General features: G+C 41.5%; 1 protein-coding gene across 1 annotated transcript in view; it reads left to right on the top strand.

Moving 5' to 3' along the window:
* The window catches only part of PHLPP1 (PH domain and leucine rich repeat protein phosphatase 1), a 108,739-nt gene extending 96,712 nt beyond the window's left edge, over nt 1-12,027 (top strand). Inside the window, exons 14-17 of the mRNA XM_069958123.1 lie at nt 851-970; nt 2,061-2,255; nt 4,962-5,190; nt 9,697-12,027. Coding sequence (XP_069814224.1) covers nt 851-970; nt 2,061-2,255; nt 4,962-5,190; nt 9,697-10,860 — 1,708 coding nt within the window. The 3' untranslated portion in view covers nt 10,861-12,027. The remainder of the gene's footprint in view (nt 1-850; nt 971-2,060; nt 2,256-4,961; nt 5,191-9,696) is intronic.
* Nucleotides 12,028-16,477: the final 4,450 nt, after the last annotated feature.

Raw genomic sequence — 16,477 nt, forward strand, 5'->3', positions numbered from 1 at the left:
TAACCCAGTAGGTTACATTCTGAACTTGTGTAGAAGTTGAAGTCAAATGTTGTTCTAGCAACTTGTTACATTTTTGAGGAACAACTTAGTAGAGTTCAGTGACAGTGGTGGAGATGGTTTGTTGGTTGCATCTGTGGGACGTATTCTTCATTGCCAGAAGACAAGATATTTTCCTACAGTAGAAGGGATTTGCCACAGGAGGTATCCTAATAAAGTTGTTATTGCAAAGTGTACAATAGTATTTTGCAGTATATTGCAAAATATTGCCCTGACTTAGAAAGAAATATTTTTTACTTTCAAAATTGTCTTGTTAACCCCCCCAATCACTACCATATTACTACTACCATTGTAATTTGCTACAACAAAAACCCCAAGTCTAAAAATTTCCGTATAGAAAGTCAATTCTGTCATTGCATCCCTTTTTATATAGTGCCAAATCCTGTGACATTGATTAGTTACAGGTTTTCTTCATTTACTTATCCATATCTCCTCCGTTATATTCAGTCAAATACACAAAATGCTAACCACAAATCTGGGCACTTTATGTCCTCATATTAAGTTTTAAAGGGGTTGTCTGGGATTTTTAGGAAACTGGGTAAGGTGGTGTGACATTGCACATTAAAACTTTTATATGGGGCTTAAATATAGATCCCTTTTATTTTGGCGCACATTATATGAAGACACTGCGGTAAATAAATGAGCGTTTAGTGAAGATTTTCCTCAATTTTCATTTATGTTTAATAGTTTGAGTGAATTGTGAAAAGGAGAGATTATTTTTACCCAATCCGTTCTACAGCCTGTAAATATATTTGTTACAGTCTAAATGATGATCATTTCTTTTTTTTTATAGCAGTAACATTCGATGTTTTAAAGTGGACCAGCCTTCATGTGGATTCTCTGCCAGTGAAGCCTCTGGAGCACCTGCAGTATGGAGCCATGGATGCACAGAGGCTTCAGGAATGAAGAACAAGTATGTCCTGGGTTTGTTAAATTCTGGGTTGGGTGGAGAGTGAGAAGAGTAAAAAATAAACACAGGTACAAGTAGCAGGGAGGACATTGTAGAGCAGTAGTAAGCAGTACTGCTATGATTCTAGCACTAGAGCAAAACAGTAAAACTCTTGCTAGAAGCAACAGCAGTGTCTTTTTCTCTTGGCAATTGTTCTTTCCACATTCTTGTCACTGCATCTAACTTGTCCAGCTGCAAGGAGTCAAATGCCAAGCGTTTAGGTTTGGAGAACTTAGCCAAACTCTAACAATTCGGCAAATCCGTTCAACACTACATGTCAGCTCTCTATAGACTTCTATAGGCACCAACTGTAATCTACGCTTGGTGAAACTGAAAAATCCTCTCCCCGCTGTTTCATACACAGATTTCACCAGTCAATTTTGAGTGAGTGATCTGTGTTCTTAGATGATGGGGCATCTGATTAGTGGAGAAAGAGGGGTTTTCTGTACCAAGATACATTACAAAGCCTCTTGATTTGTACAATTTATGGAAAGTTAGTTCTAATCAGAGGTGCACCTATTGAATGAGAAATGTTGTCATTCACCATGCATGTCAATTTTTTTCTCACGTGAAACTTGAGTTGGAGACTTTAAAGCAGACCCAGCCGCTGTGTCACACTGTATCCTGTCCTTTACCCTCAGTCTTTGTTGGTTGCTGTTGCTATGAGACATCTGTAAGTGATGCGGGTTGCCTTCACAGCACAGCATTGAACACAGTTTCTGCAAGAGTCCCACATTTCATCTGCATTCATTGGTGGCTGAAAGGTTTTGCTTTCAAGTGTCTGCATAGAATGATGTCATCTATGAGGAATGTTAACTGCTTGTCTGCCTCCTTATCAAGACTTCCTCACAATCTGTTTCCCACAGGACCGTCCAGGCAACTTTTTACCGTATCAGCAGCATGTAAAGCTAATACTTTGTCTAGTGGGAGATATAATTTGGAATAATAGTTCTCCCTTCCCCCCTCTTTCATTTGCTTTTGTACTTGGTAGCTGCGTTTGTTTTATTACATCTGTGTCTAGACACTGTTTAATATCATCTTTTCTGTGCTCCAGGCTCTGTGTAGCCTCCCTCTTGGTCAACAACTTCTGTGACAACCGTGAAGCAGTATATGGTGTTTTTGATGGAGAACGTAATGCAGAAGTACCCAGTTTGCTTCAGTGCACCATGTGTGATATCTTAGCTGACGAGTTGCAAAAAACCAAAAGCGAGGAGGAATACATGGGGAACACCTTCCTTGTTATGCAGAGGTAAATCCTAGTAGTTAAGGTCACATAAAAATGCAAGTAGTTAAAGTATGCAATTATTAACTATCACTATAAACCAGAATAATACTTTTTCTGGGTTTGTATGTCTGTGTACCCGCTAATCTGTCAAAGAATAATAAGGGGGGGTTCTGGTTTATGTGTATACACCTGTTGATGGTATACTAATTTAAAGAGGACCTTTTTATATTATCAGGTGCTTTGTTTCCAGTGTGTTAATTTTTTTGCTCTACAAATCCATCTTCTGAAGTTTATATTCCACAGTCACAGGGTAAAACAACTGGCATATAAGGGCCCATTCATACAGGCCAATTATTGGCAATAAGCATTCCTAGAAATGCTCATTCGCCTAATTTAAAAGTGTCTGTGATCAGCCGATGAGTGATCAAACACCCACTCATCAACTAATCGCATCTTTTGTGTGGCAGTAAAATTTATCGGCTGCACATGTCTCTGTAAACAGGAGGCCTGTGGGTTTAACAATGAATGGTAATGGCCACACAAACGATACAGTGATCATTCATGTGGTCCAGATTCTTGATTGTGCTGTGTAAAAGACATTTAGTTGGCAATGATCCTGATTGTCAGGGTACCAGCTGTATGGTAAACTACAACAGTTTCTGTTCCTGAAAAAAAAAAATCCTAATTTTATATATTTAGCTAGTATTAAGGAATTGCTGTTTGAGTGTTTACCTATATGAAGGCATGAGGTTAAAAAAATGAATGTACACATGATTAACATGTAGAACATTTATATATTTGATTCCCATTTTTGTTGTATGTTTTATGCTGTTATATTGCCTACTCACTACAGGAGACTATTTGCCTTAATATTTGTTTTACCCCAGCGTCCCTGCCTTAAACATACTGAGTAAATAAGCGTATGATGTTTAAAGGCATAACTAAAGGGATGATCCATTGGCACTGCAGCTTTCACTAGTGCTAGAAATTTAACATATAATAGTACTACTGTAGTGTGTTCCATAGGTCACGTAATCTGTTACTTGTTCCACTGTAGTTAACATTGCAGCAGTCACTGGTACCAGTATGGGCAGCAAGGGTATCCTGCTGGAAAGCACTGCAGCTTTTGTTGGTGCCATACTGAAGCTGTGTATTTGAAAGAAACCTACTGAGTTGTTTATATTTGAGGGAAATTATATAGGAGTTCGGCACATGCTACAGTCACTGGGTGAACTCCCTAAGTCAATGGAGAAGGCAGGAAATGAGGTCACATCAAGGCAAGCTCTCCTGAACCATTGATCAATGATCCTTGGTGACTAAAAATACTTATGTCCCTGCTTAAAGAACTTCCCTGCTATGTGCAGCAGTACAACACTGCTTTGGGGGCATGGCCAGTGTTTGGACACTTCAGGCACTAACATGCCTCTCCCTCTTGTGACTGCAGGCATTTGGTTTCACAGTTCTGTGGTGAAACCAGCCCTATGTTTTAATTGTGGGAAGGGGTTAAACTGATTGCCCCCAGTGCACCAAACCACCTAATTTATGTGACAAAGAAATTACTATCAACAGTATTCCATGACTTTTAGTGTTAAAGGACAAGTGCCATGAAAAACTTTTTCCCAGTAATTGAAGCACATTACAATCACCTATCTGCCTCCCTTTCTTGTCTTTTCCCCCCTCCACCCCCCACCAGGAAGTGTCCTAACTCACACAGACCTAAAGACTGTCGTCACCGTCACCAAGCTCTTCTCTCAGCTCCTTCTCCTGTTACACTAGCCTCCCCCCTCCCCTGCCTTGTCAGGTGACTCAGCTTGCTCAGCTCCCATTGGCTGAACAACTGCAAGCCATCACTTGTCACATGTCACTTGCTTATCTTCCCTCCGACTGACTCCGGCACATAGGCAGCTCCCCCCCTCCCCTCATACTCTCTCCCGCTGCCGTGGACTCAGTGAGTGAAGGAGTCATGTCACTAGAGCAGATAAGCAAATGACAATCAGAGCTGAGCAAGCAGGTGGAGGGGGGAAAAGACAGGGAAGGGAGGCAGATAGGTGATTGAAGCACATTACAGAGTTATATAACTTTGTAATGTGCTTCAATTACTGGGAAAAAGGTTTTCATGGCACTTGTCCTTTAAAGGAGAACACCGGGCAAATTTAAAAGAACAGGGAGGGCAGGTGGTGGTGGGAACATAATAATGAAGTTACACTTGCCTGTCCCGGTGCCCCTGCAGTGCGGCAAAACACCACTCACTGTCACCTGCCAGTCTCCTGTATTTCCAGGTCCTGTGATATCATGACTGTTAAGAAATGGCCACTCAGCCAATCGGTGACTGAGGCGAACACATCTGCAGTCAGTGACTGGCTGAGTGGGTAGTTCCTGCTGGGTCGTAATGAAACAGAAACCTGGAAGATACAAGAGTTCGGAGGGTGAGAGTGAGCGGTGGCGCTGTGTGGGCACCGGGACAGGTAACTATAACTTCATTATTATGTTCTCTCGCTCTGTGTGTACACCTTTTGAAATAATTCATGGGATAATCCCTTTACTATAACAAATATCTGTGCCTTTGTTCCTTCACTTAGATTGGAATATATAATGTCCTTTTTTATCTAAGTTTATATATTTACTTTGTGTTTTAAATGTGTGTGTTCTTTATATTTTTGTTGTGAAACCTCCTCAGGTTGTGACCAGTAATAGCGTTTGTACTATGGGACTCTAAATTTTGTTTTGTAGGAAGCTAGGGACTGCTGGACAGAAGCTTGGAGGCTCTGCCGTTCTATGCCACATAAAGCATGATCCTATGGACCCTGCAGGTTGCTTTACACTGACCTCTGCCAATGTGGGCAAATGCCAAACAGTTCTTTGCAGAGGTGGGAAGCCACTCAACCTGTCCAAGGCTTACACTGTTAGCTGTGATGAAGAACTGAAGCGTGTAAAGCAACATAAGGCAATTATCACCGAGGTAAACCAATCTGATTTTGAGATGTGTTATATTAACATGGCTTTATACCGAAATAATCTTTATAAAATATTTAGTTATAATTTTTAGATCCCAGACTTATTTAAACTGAGACTGTAAAGTAAGGGTGAAATTTATCAAACCATGCGTTTCTTATGCCAGTCATGATGAAAAGACCCCTGGTTTAGGATGCATCAAATACATTAAAAAGTGCATGACTGGTAATAAATTTGGTGCATCTTTAATTTCCTGTCTGCCAGCTGTGGGTTGGCATAGATTTCAGACATTGGCATCCATTCTTGGCATGAATTTATAGTAAATTAGCCAGACCAATTGAGACTACTAGCTAAGCCATGCTTGGCATATAAAAAATGCAGATTTGCAACCTTTGTATGCCAGTCAACTGGTGTACAAGCCTTTAATAAATTCTCTTAGCTTATACAGTCAAATGTGCCTGATTTTATCAAATTGTTTGATACATGTGGCAAATGCCTTTACACTGCCTAGTCTACGTTTAGACCAACTATTAGGTGTCTTAGAGGGAATCTGTTAGCTTCTGGCCTTACCTAATTTGGGGACATTGTGGTAACTGGCAGTCCCCTTGTGAGCATGGTGCCTCTTGGTAATTTTTCTGTGCAGTGGATTATTCTTAATCTCCAGTCTCCTACTGTAATGAAGTTTCACACAGGAGTTATTTGTTCCGCACTCTGGCACACCTCACCACTCCTTCCTCCTCCCTCTTCTTCATTAATAATCTCACCTGCCCGGCTTCATGCTCGATCAGCTGTCAGCCAGTGTCTCTGATTGTAAATCAGTCCTCTGTAGGCAGGGTATGTGTGAAAGTAACACTCGGATATAGTTGAATCTCTGTGCTGGAGCTGTGGTCTAGGGACAAAGCACCTGTGTAGAGACTTACCAGCAGTTCTTTCTTTGGTTCAAATGCCCCTGATGGAAAATGGTCTTTGTTTTTGTGTTTTGTTTTTTTTTTCTCTCAGTATCATTTTTAAGGCTATGTTCCCAAACAGTATTTTTACTCATTTTTACTGTATTTTGGTCAGTATTTTGCAACCAAAACCAGGAGGGGATTAAAAAAAACAGGCAGGTGAGTTACACCTAGACCACAGCTCCAACACATTTGAGCTCAGAGATTCAACTATATGTGAGTGTTTCTTTCAGACATAGCCTGCCTACAGAGGACTGATCTGCACTGGCTGACAGCCGAGCGAGCAGGAGGCCGGGCAGCATTGATGATTCATGAAGAAGAGGGAGGAAGACGCAGTCAGGAGTAATGACTCTTTATTACTGTAGGAGACCTGAGATTGTGCATAATCCACTGCACGGATGCTCACTAGGGCACTGCCAGCTACAGCACACTGTCAGCACCCTAGGTAGGGTCCGGGAACTGACAGATTCCCTTTAAACTGTCAGTATTCTGCACATTGTTGCCTCTTAAGCCACGCTCTTTTCCAAAGCCATGCCCTTCGTGTTGAGCGACATTGGAAAGTGTCTAAAAGATGACAGTGTGATGTACAACATTTAAGTCAGATTTGCTAATGTGCAAATAGTGCCAGGCTTTTAAGGCATTTTCAATAGAAAATCTGAGCCAGTATGTTTTCGAATATTATTTTAGTTTCTGTTGTTAGATGGTAGGTGGTGTGGTGAATAACTTAATCATTTTTATCCTATATTTAATCTTTTGTACAGTGGAAAAATCTGCTATTAAATTATTAAAGTCCACAGAAATATCTACACCAACAACTGCATGCAACAGATTTGCTGCAGTGTTGAAGGCTACTAGCACTGCAAAACTTTTCTGCTACCTGAGAACATGGCTTAAAGTGACATTGTCACCCCTTTTTGCATTCTGACTCCTCTACACAGGTGTAAATGGAAAATTTGCCAGTTTTCAAACCTTTATTTTACTACATATGTCATGGTGCTTGTTCAAGTAAAAAGTTATCTTTTGTCATCAGCAAATTGTGCTAAGTGGGTGGGGCTTAACAGCAACTGTGCCAATTAGCCCCGCCCACCACACCAAATTAGGCACCGCCTCTCTGCGACACCATTGGGACTTGGGTCCCGCCCCCTCGACACTCATTGGTATGGGCCGACCTAAAGGGGGTAAGGCCTTGACCTTTAGACCAGCTTGTTCCAATGGTCAGCGAGGAGGCGGGGCCTATGTGCCATTGACGTCAGGGAGAGTCACTTAGCACAATCTGTAGATGATAAAAGCTCACTTTACTTGAACAAGCACCATGACGTATGATGTAAAGTAAGGTATAAAAAAACTGCTAAATTTACCCTTTACATCTATGAAGAGAAATCAGAATGCAAAAACGGGGTGACCGTGTCACTTTAGCTACTGATTTAAACAACTTTCCTCCATTTTAAAGCCTATGTGGTTTCTACTTGTAAATCATTTCAGTTACTGAACTCCTTAGTTCAGAATAAAAATGTCATGTTTTGGCCACTGAGTGCAAACTGCCATCCGCTGCCTGTTGGGGGAATTCCACCTCTGGCAGCAGGGAGACAAAGACTGAACCTAGAAAGCAGGTATGGCCAAGTGAGTGCTATGCACAAAGGTGCCACACTGTGCCTTGAAAGTTTAAATCAAGGATTCCTGTCTCATGTCAAGCTTAGCAGCAGCAATCTGCTTAGACCAGGGCTGCTTTTGTAGCTTTGCTTTTTTCTTTTCTGAATACCTAGCACCTTGTAAAACTAGATTATCAGTAATTCTCTTATCTACCCCCCACCAACCTAATGCCATCAATAAGTGTGTACTGGAAATTATCTTCAGCTCAGTGCCAGCCTCTTCAGTCCAGTGCACTGCTGCATTGTGTCAAAGCATTGCTAAGAGGTAGTAGGTGCCATCCTGGGATTGGCTTAAGGAGTAGAGGAAAGGATGTTGGAGTGTGAGTACTGCTAGTAAACCAGCCAAGCTTGTTCCTGGCCCCTGAAATGGATAAAATGAGAAAGCGCTATACAGCATGAAGAGGACTCTTAGGGGCACAAAAACAGCAGTGGGAGCTCTAAAATCAAATTGTGATGCGAGAAGGTCTTACTGCTGACACATTAGCCCATCTGTGTGAAGTTTGTGGCATTCATCTGTGTTTATTGGCTGTTTTGTAGCACTAGTACAAGGTATTGCAGCATGGTCTCAAAAAAGTGAATGGGATGACACTGCAATACTTTGCACTCTAACTACCAATAAAACAGTGGTTGTTACTATGAACTAGTGTCCAGATTTCCTTTTTTTTAAGCCCTTAATTCTTATCATAAACATACTCCTTTTAGAGCTTTCTATAAACTAGTAAAAGAATATTAACATTTTTAAGCATTTGGATGAATATTACAAAGGTTACACATATACATTTCAGAAAAGCCAGTAGAATATACAATGTGCAAGATGCAATTTACAGAGAAGAAATTGGAAAATTAGATTTTTTTTAATCTACTAATGAATCCACAAACATAATGTCTGTCAGGTCCCTTGAAGTGAATGTCTCCTCACGAGCACTGCAGACCTGTGAATCCCTTTCAATGGATAACCTATCAATTTGCTTCATTACCATTGAAGTACAGTGTGTGGCATGTTTCCGGGCTCATTACATAATAACCATTTGTGTGTCTTGATTTTCTTTAAATGTCACTTTGCATTATATTCCTCTGCGGAATACAGTTTTCTAGTTATCTGCCAGCATGGTGCGAGGTGTAAGCTGAGCGCTCTGCTGACATTTCTATGACCCTTGAAATAGGAAGGTTTTCATGAGATGTAAATGAAATGTCAAAGCTGTAGGGATTTGTTGTAGCAGGCCTGGGATCTGAGAGATTCAGCACTATTTGAATAAGTGGCTCATCCTGTGCTCATGTCCCAGCATCACAGAACGGTTCTCATTCATCCCTTCGCTCTTTGTGAAGCTATTTTCTTCTCTCCCTTGCTATCATAAAAAAGATCCCCCCCCCCCCCCCTCCATCCCGTGCAAAAAGTAATTGGAGCATAAATAACCCTGAACTGCAGATGGCTGGATAAAGCTGCTTTCTAAAATGGTATCCACTCCTTGCTTTAATGCTAGCTTTTAACCCTTCTACTGCTGTTATTATGACTAAAGAAATTGCATTAATCATTTCACAGGACTCTGGCATGACATCAGAGAATAATGTTGCATCTGATTTAGTTTTCCTCTGCTGTTTGAGCTCAATCGCATTGCTGGGCTCAAAGTTGCTGCCTATACTACAAATACAAATGCAAAAATTTGAAACAGTAGAAAAAAACCTTGATAGGTGGCAATTTGTGCAGTATATTCAAATATTCAAGCTGAAACCTTTTCCCACCTGGTTTATTGTCCGTGTATATGTTGTATGGTAGTGCAGAGTGTCAAAGCCAAACAGATGATCTACACATGGTCTAATAGGGAAGAATATTTTGTTACCAAAAAGATAAAGTTGGTAATGGTTTCTAAAGCTTCTTTCCGATATTGTAAGTTATAATTGTGGTTATTTGTTTTTCAGGATGGGAAAGTGAATGGAGTGACCGACTGCACACGTATCTTGGGATATACTTTCTTACATCCTAGTGTTACTCCTCGGCCCCATGTACAGTCCGTTGCCCTAACACCTCAAGATGAATTCTTCATTCTTGGAAGCAAAGGTTTATGGGATAGCCTTTCAGAGGAAGAGGCTGTCGAGACAGTGCGCAATGTTCCAGATGCTCTGGCAGCTTCTAAGAAATTGTGTAGTCTAGCACAAAGTTATGGATGCATTGGAAGCTTGTGCGCAGTAGTTGTACAGCTGAATGTTACAGAAGATTGCTTCTGCTGTTGTGAACTCAATGGTGGAATTCCTCCGCCCAGTCCTAGCATCTTTACACCTTCTGTCAATGTTGTTATTAAGGACCGAGCTCCTGAAAGTTTAGGCATGCCATCCTCTAGCAGTGGCCTGGCTTCAGAAATCAGCAGTGAGATATCCACCTCAGAGATGAGCAGCGAAGTTGGGTCTACAGCCTCAGATGAACCTCCTGCAGTTTCTCTTCATGAGAATGGAGTTGGCACTGTGGGATGTCCTAGTGAGCAGCGATGCACACTACATCCTGTCTGTCTTTCGAGTTCCTTCCAACGTCAACTGTCTAGTGCCACTTTCTCCAGTGCCTTCTCAGACAATGGTCTTGACAGTGAAGATGAGGAACCCATTGAAGGTGTGTTTTCTAACGGCAGCAGAGTTGAAGTGGAAGTAGATATTCACTGTTCCCGGTCAAAGAATGGTGGATTGCCTGCACCCATGCCTGTGCAAGAACCTAATGATGAGGGCATTGTTATAAGCGCCAATGAAGATGACCTTGCTACATTAAGTAAGAGGCAGGACTTTTCCTCCAGTACCCTTGGTCGGCAGAGAAGAGCAAATGGATCAGTGGCACCTTCTGAAAAGAGTCACAATATGATTGAAATTGCTGCAGATGCACCATTACGAAAAACAGGTGGTTATTTTGCAGCCCCTGCCCAACCAGATCCAGATGATCAGTTTATTATACCTCCTGAACTAGAGGAGGAAGTGAAGGAGATTATGAAGCAACATCAGGAACAGCAGCAGCAACAACAACAACAACAGCAGCTGCAGCTTCAGCAGCACAGGCAATATCAAATGGACCAGTTACCAGACTACTATGACACGCCACTATGACACTTTCATTCCTCATTGAATACATTTTAATAGGACTCCCTGAGCTTCCCTTGCTCTCCCGCTGTTATGGGAAAAGCAGAATTTTAGGTACTTGTTATTTACTTCCAAGCATCTGTGCTCCGCTTCCTTTTAAACCCTGGTAACCACCGGATTCTCACACCTTTTACTACTTCATAACTTTCTTACAGTACACCCCTTCCTTCTTTCTTTTTTTTTTTTTTTTTTTTACTAACCACCAGCTTTCCTCTACAAACGCTTTAACAAGAATCTTTTAATCACTGTTTTCTGTAACATATCATGTTTAGGGAAATTCGAATTTGAAGAAGACGATTTTGATGAAACAAAGTTTAATATATTGCAGAGAAACAAATAATACAGATTTGTAATATTTTTTAATAAAAAGTAGTTTTGCTTATTTCAAAAACAAGGCCACGTGTGGCAATGGTAAAGACTTGTAACAAAATTACTTTTGGAAGTGAGGATGTGAACTGACTGCTGTTTGGGATGAGAGGGACTGTGGGAAGTGCTAGATATTTGTAGATCAATATGACTTTAACTCTTAGGAGTTGCTTACTCTTTCCGGTGACCTTAAATCACGGAGTTTCACTAATTTTCTCTGAGAGAACAGTCGATTAGGATATTATGACTTTTCCAGTGCTGGAAGAACCTGTCTGTGAAACAAGGCAGCTTCTCCTAGCAGTTGAAGGGTCAGTGTGTGTATATAGCATATGTATTGTATAGTATTCATAATGATACACCATGTGGTGCTGCAGCCATCAGAAGGTTGTTTTTGCTAGGTATCCACACCAGGAGTATCTTTCTCAGCTGATGTGTGCATTATTTGGGAAATTTAATATATTTTTTAGATTTAAAAAGACACAACCAGCATAAAATTGAAGGTGTTTTTTTATATCAATCAAGCCCACAGTTCATTTTGATGGCTGTGATGAAAAAATGTGATTTTTCTGGAATACATAAAATGAACAATATCTGCTGGACCATATTTTCCCTTATTTTCAAGACTGTGTTCTGTATTGCTGCAACCACAATCCAGCATGATTGTACAAAGCTCACTTAGATTCAGCTTACCAAGAATTATATCAATGCTGAATGCACAAATGAAAATGTCATCATTTTGGTATAATAAACATCAAACTTTACAATTAACACTGTATATTGTATTGTGTATTTTCTTACTGTGAACACTTAAAGGGGTATTCCCCCCAAGGGCTAAAAAATGAAATGCTCCCAAACCTAGCTGGTCTCACTTACCAAGTCCCCCTGAGTGTTTTGAGCCGTCCCCCGTCTTTCTAGCTGCTGACATTCCTGGGTTAAAAGTTTTTCTAAAAGGCCTCTTTATATCCAAGATGGCGCCGGCCAGGAAACTACATTACCCATCATGCAGTTCTTCTCTTAGCTTTTCTGCCAACTGCTCCTAATTACTACATTGCATGAGGGAAAGGGGGCTAGGTGTCATTGCCATAGAGCAGTCAGAGAGGCAGACTGATGTGCAGCAGCTCCTGGCCAGGTCTCTCTTGACAGCTGACACCCTTCCCAGTCCTGCTGCAGGATCACTGTCTGGGCTGTGTAGCCCCGTCCATGACAGCAAACACCCCCTCCCCCCGACCCATGCTTCTCACTCTCATTCTCCCTTGGTCTCCTGCAGTCCGGTCTCTTAACAGCCACAGCTTTATGCAAATGACAGAGAGTCCGAGGCTTCAGTCAGAGAATGAGAGATAAAGCCAGGGGGAGAGCTGCCCGGACCGAGCTACACAGTGAGGAAGAAAGTTATCAGCATGGGGGGAGGAGGGAGGAGAGCTGCTGAGGACGGAGCTACACACAGTGAGGAGACTAAAGAAACAGTGGAAGGAGTGACAGCTGCCAGGGACCCGGATCAGCACAAGACCAGGCGACACAGTGAGGAGACTGAGGGAGCTGCAGACAGACTTCGGCAGCAGGGGCTGTCAGGTGTCCTCACTTCAGCCTATTGAAGGGAGGGAGGGAGGACACGTGACTCCGACTCAGAGGGTGGGGGCCAGGAGAGGGAGCGTGTCGGGGTGGATTGGACTGAGCTCATTCTCTGCCTGCACCTTGGGTGAGGAGACAGGAAAAGCAGCAAAAGGACACAGAACACATCATAACTTGTATTGGCCCATATGTAAAACTGGGGGTGGGATTTTACATAGTGTAAAAAAGATTTTGGGGGGAATACCCCTTTAAGGGGCATTTACACATTCTGTGATTACTGTCTGTGGACTGAAGATATGATGCTGGGAGTTCTGCAGTGTGGTCTGGAGCACGATTCATTGTTTATTCATTTGTAGAGATGAGTGAGCCGGGTTCGAGTCCATCCGAACCCGAACGATCGGCATTTGATTAGCTGGGGCTGCTGAACTTGGATAAAGTTTTAAGGTTGTCTGGAAAACATGGATACAGCCAATGACTATATCCATGTTTTCCACATAGCCTTAGGGCTTTATTCAAGTTCAGCAGCCACCGCTAATCAAATGCCGAAAGTTCGGGTTCGGATCGACTCGAACCCGAACCCGGTTCGCTCATCTCTATTCATTTGTCATGATTCAGATTTAAACTTTTTTGGAGCGCCTGGCATTGTAATGAATCATGATCCTGGGAGTTCATAAGTATACCACTGGATGTCACCCACTTCCTTTTCCAGTGTATGATTTAAAGTGACAATGTCTCCCCCTTTTTGCATTCTGACATCTCTACACAGGTGTAATGGGTAAATTTAGCCGTTTTCATACCATATTTTATATCATACGTCATGGTGTTTGTTCAAGTAAAAAGTGATCTTTTATCAACTGCAGATTGTGCTAAGTGGTCGGGGTTTTACTGCAATAGCGCCACTTAGCACCGCCCACATCGCCCTTTTGATGTCATAGACTTTGCCCCCTCACCGACCATTGGAACAGGCTGGCATAAAGGTCTAAAACCCACCCCCTCAAGGTCGGCCCATAGCAATGGGCGTTGAGGGGATGGGGCATATGTGCCGATGTCACAGAGGTGGGGGGGGGGGGGCAACGGTGGCGCTGTCACAGAGGTGGGGGCAACGGTGGCGCTGTGGGCGGGGCTAAGTGGCACTATTGCCGTGAAGCCCACTTGGCACAATCTGCAGATGATAAAAGATCACTTTTTACTAGAACAGGCACCATGACGTATGATTTAATTTACCCTTTACACCTGTGTAGAGATGTCAGAATGCAAAAAGGGGGTGACAGTGTCACTTTAAGGCCTGCCTGTGTGTGTGTGTGTATAATATATAATTTTATTTTCTTTTAATACTTGGATCCTATAAAGTAATGTTAGGAGTTTATACTTGGTGTGGCTCCATTTTCTTGCTCAATTTTGGTGCATTTCTGTATCTGCTATATTACTGTCTCTGTACCTCCTTGATATTCTGTACTCTGCAGTAGCCATCGCAATTTGGTCCTTAAGGGTCTGTCCACACCTACAGACTCGCAGCATAAATCTCGCCATTGCTTGACCCTCGCTACAACAGCCATTGTTCAGGAGTGCCTATAACTGTATTTAAAAAAAACTTTTTAGAAAAATCACCATATTCTATAACGGTGTCATTTGTCATCTACAGAGAAGTATGATGGCTTATTTTTTTGCTCTGATCTGTAGTTTTGAGTATCAAACTTGGGTGGATCAGACATGTTATCAGCTTTTTATTCCATTTTATCTAATAGATCGGGTAGGGAACCGTGGCTCTCCAGCTGTTGCAAAACTACAACTCCCATGCTGCGGGTGTCCCGATTGCTTGTACCTACGGACGGGGGTAATCCACTTACCTCCGTCCTGTTGGATCGGCCATCTATGTATAGAGCCTGCTCTCAGGAAGGCTCTATGCATAGATGGCCAATAACACTGATCTATGCTATGGCATAGCGTAGGTCAGTGATTTACACTGAAAACAAGTGTTTAAAAAAAAAAAAGCGAAATAAAAAAAAAACTTATAAACCCCCTTCCAATAAAAGTTTAATATACCTCCTTGCCCATTATAAAAATAAAAATATCTAAAATAAACAAACATATTATATGTTATATAATTGTCTGATCTGTTAAAATATAACATTATTATTCCCGCACGGTGAAACGCGCAAACGGGGGAGGGGGGGGCAATGGATTACTGATTTATTATTTACTTTTATTTTATATCAGAAAAAAATTATTAAAAAGCTATCAATTTTTCTTTTATACCAATATGATATTAATAAAAACTAGAGATCATGGCACAAAAAAATGACACCACAACCAGCCCTTTGAGTGGAAAAATAAAAGCGCTATGGCTCTTAGAAGGCGGAGAGGAACATTGCATTAATTTGACCCAAACATCGGGGCACCAATGGGTTTGGTCTTGAAGGGGTTAAATTAAATAACTGCTACAGTCCACAAGACTATAAACATCAGTAATTATCTTCACTTTCACCATCCGTAGTCTGTTGATAGCATGTGGTCATTATTGCATACTGACAATTCTATGATGTCAACGGTGGCTTGACTGAGAACATAAAAAAAAAAAATGCAAAAACAATGACATTATTGGAACTTTTTTTTTTCGAAAAACTGCAGGTTTTGTTTTTCTTAACTTTGTTTCAGAAGGTGTGCAAAAATGGTATGTTAGGGCAATCTCAGTGTAGGAGTACAATTGATTTTTCTGCGCTTCACATGCATATCATTGGGGAATGACTCATTTTAATTGTTTTGTACATGTCTTGTCAGGTACATATATGCTAACTTAATTCAGTGGGAGAGCAATATTATATGTATGTAATCATGAGTCAGTCCTCCCACATGGCACAGCTGCCTGTGTATACACTTGCCTCTTACTCTTGGGCTACTCCTTTTTTCTTCTTTTTTTTTATAGTATAAAGCAACCATGTGCTGTTGCTGGATCCAGGGATTGCAACTTTAAGAGCTTACAACTGACTATAAGTCAGTGGCAGACCTAAATCTATGGTGCTTACAGTGTGCTGCAGTCCCCTAGTTAGCATGGTGCTTTTTAGTAATTTTCCGTGCAGTGGATTATGCACAATTTATCGCCTACTGTACTGAAGATGCACACACCTCTCCTCTCCTTCCCCTCCCTCCTCTTCATGGATAATCTCTCCAGCCCGACCTCCTGCTCGCTCAGCTGTCAGCCAGTGTCTCTGACTGCAGATCAGTCCTCTGTAGTCAGTTTTTCTGAAAGAAACTCTCAGATATAGTTGAAACTGTGGTCTAGGGGCAACTCTCCTGTCTAGTAGACCTACCAGCTGTTCATTCTCTGGTTCAAATCCCCTGATGGGAATGAAATATAGGTCTTTATTTATGTTTTCCTCATTAATGTATAATTTTTAAGGCTATGTTCATACACAGTATTTGTGATCAGTATTTTGGTCAGTATTTTGCAACCAAAACTAGAAGTGGATTGAAAACACAGAGCCTATGTTCACAGACTGTTGAAATTGAGTGGATGGCTGCCATATAATGGCAAATAATTACTGGTATTTAAAAACAACGTCCAATATTTGCTATTAAATGACAGCCATCCGCTTAATTTCAACATAGCCTTTCTGTCTTCTCAATCCACTCCTGGTTTTGGTTGCAAAAA

This window comes from Dendropsophus ebraccatus, chromosome 2 (assembly GCF_027789765.1).
Source record: "Dendropsophus ebraccatus isolate aDenEbr1 chromosome 2, aDenEbr1.pat, whole genome shotgun sequence".
Taxonomy (NCBI): domain Eukaryota; kingdom Metazoa; phylum Chordata; class Amphibia; order Anura; family Hylidae; genus Dendropsophus; species Dendropsophus ebraccatus.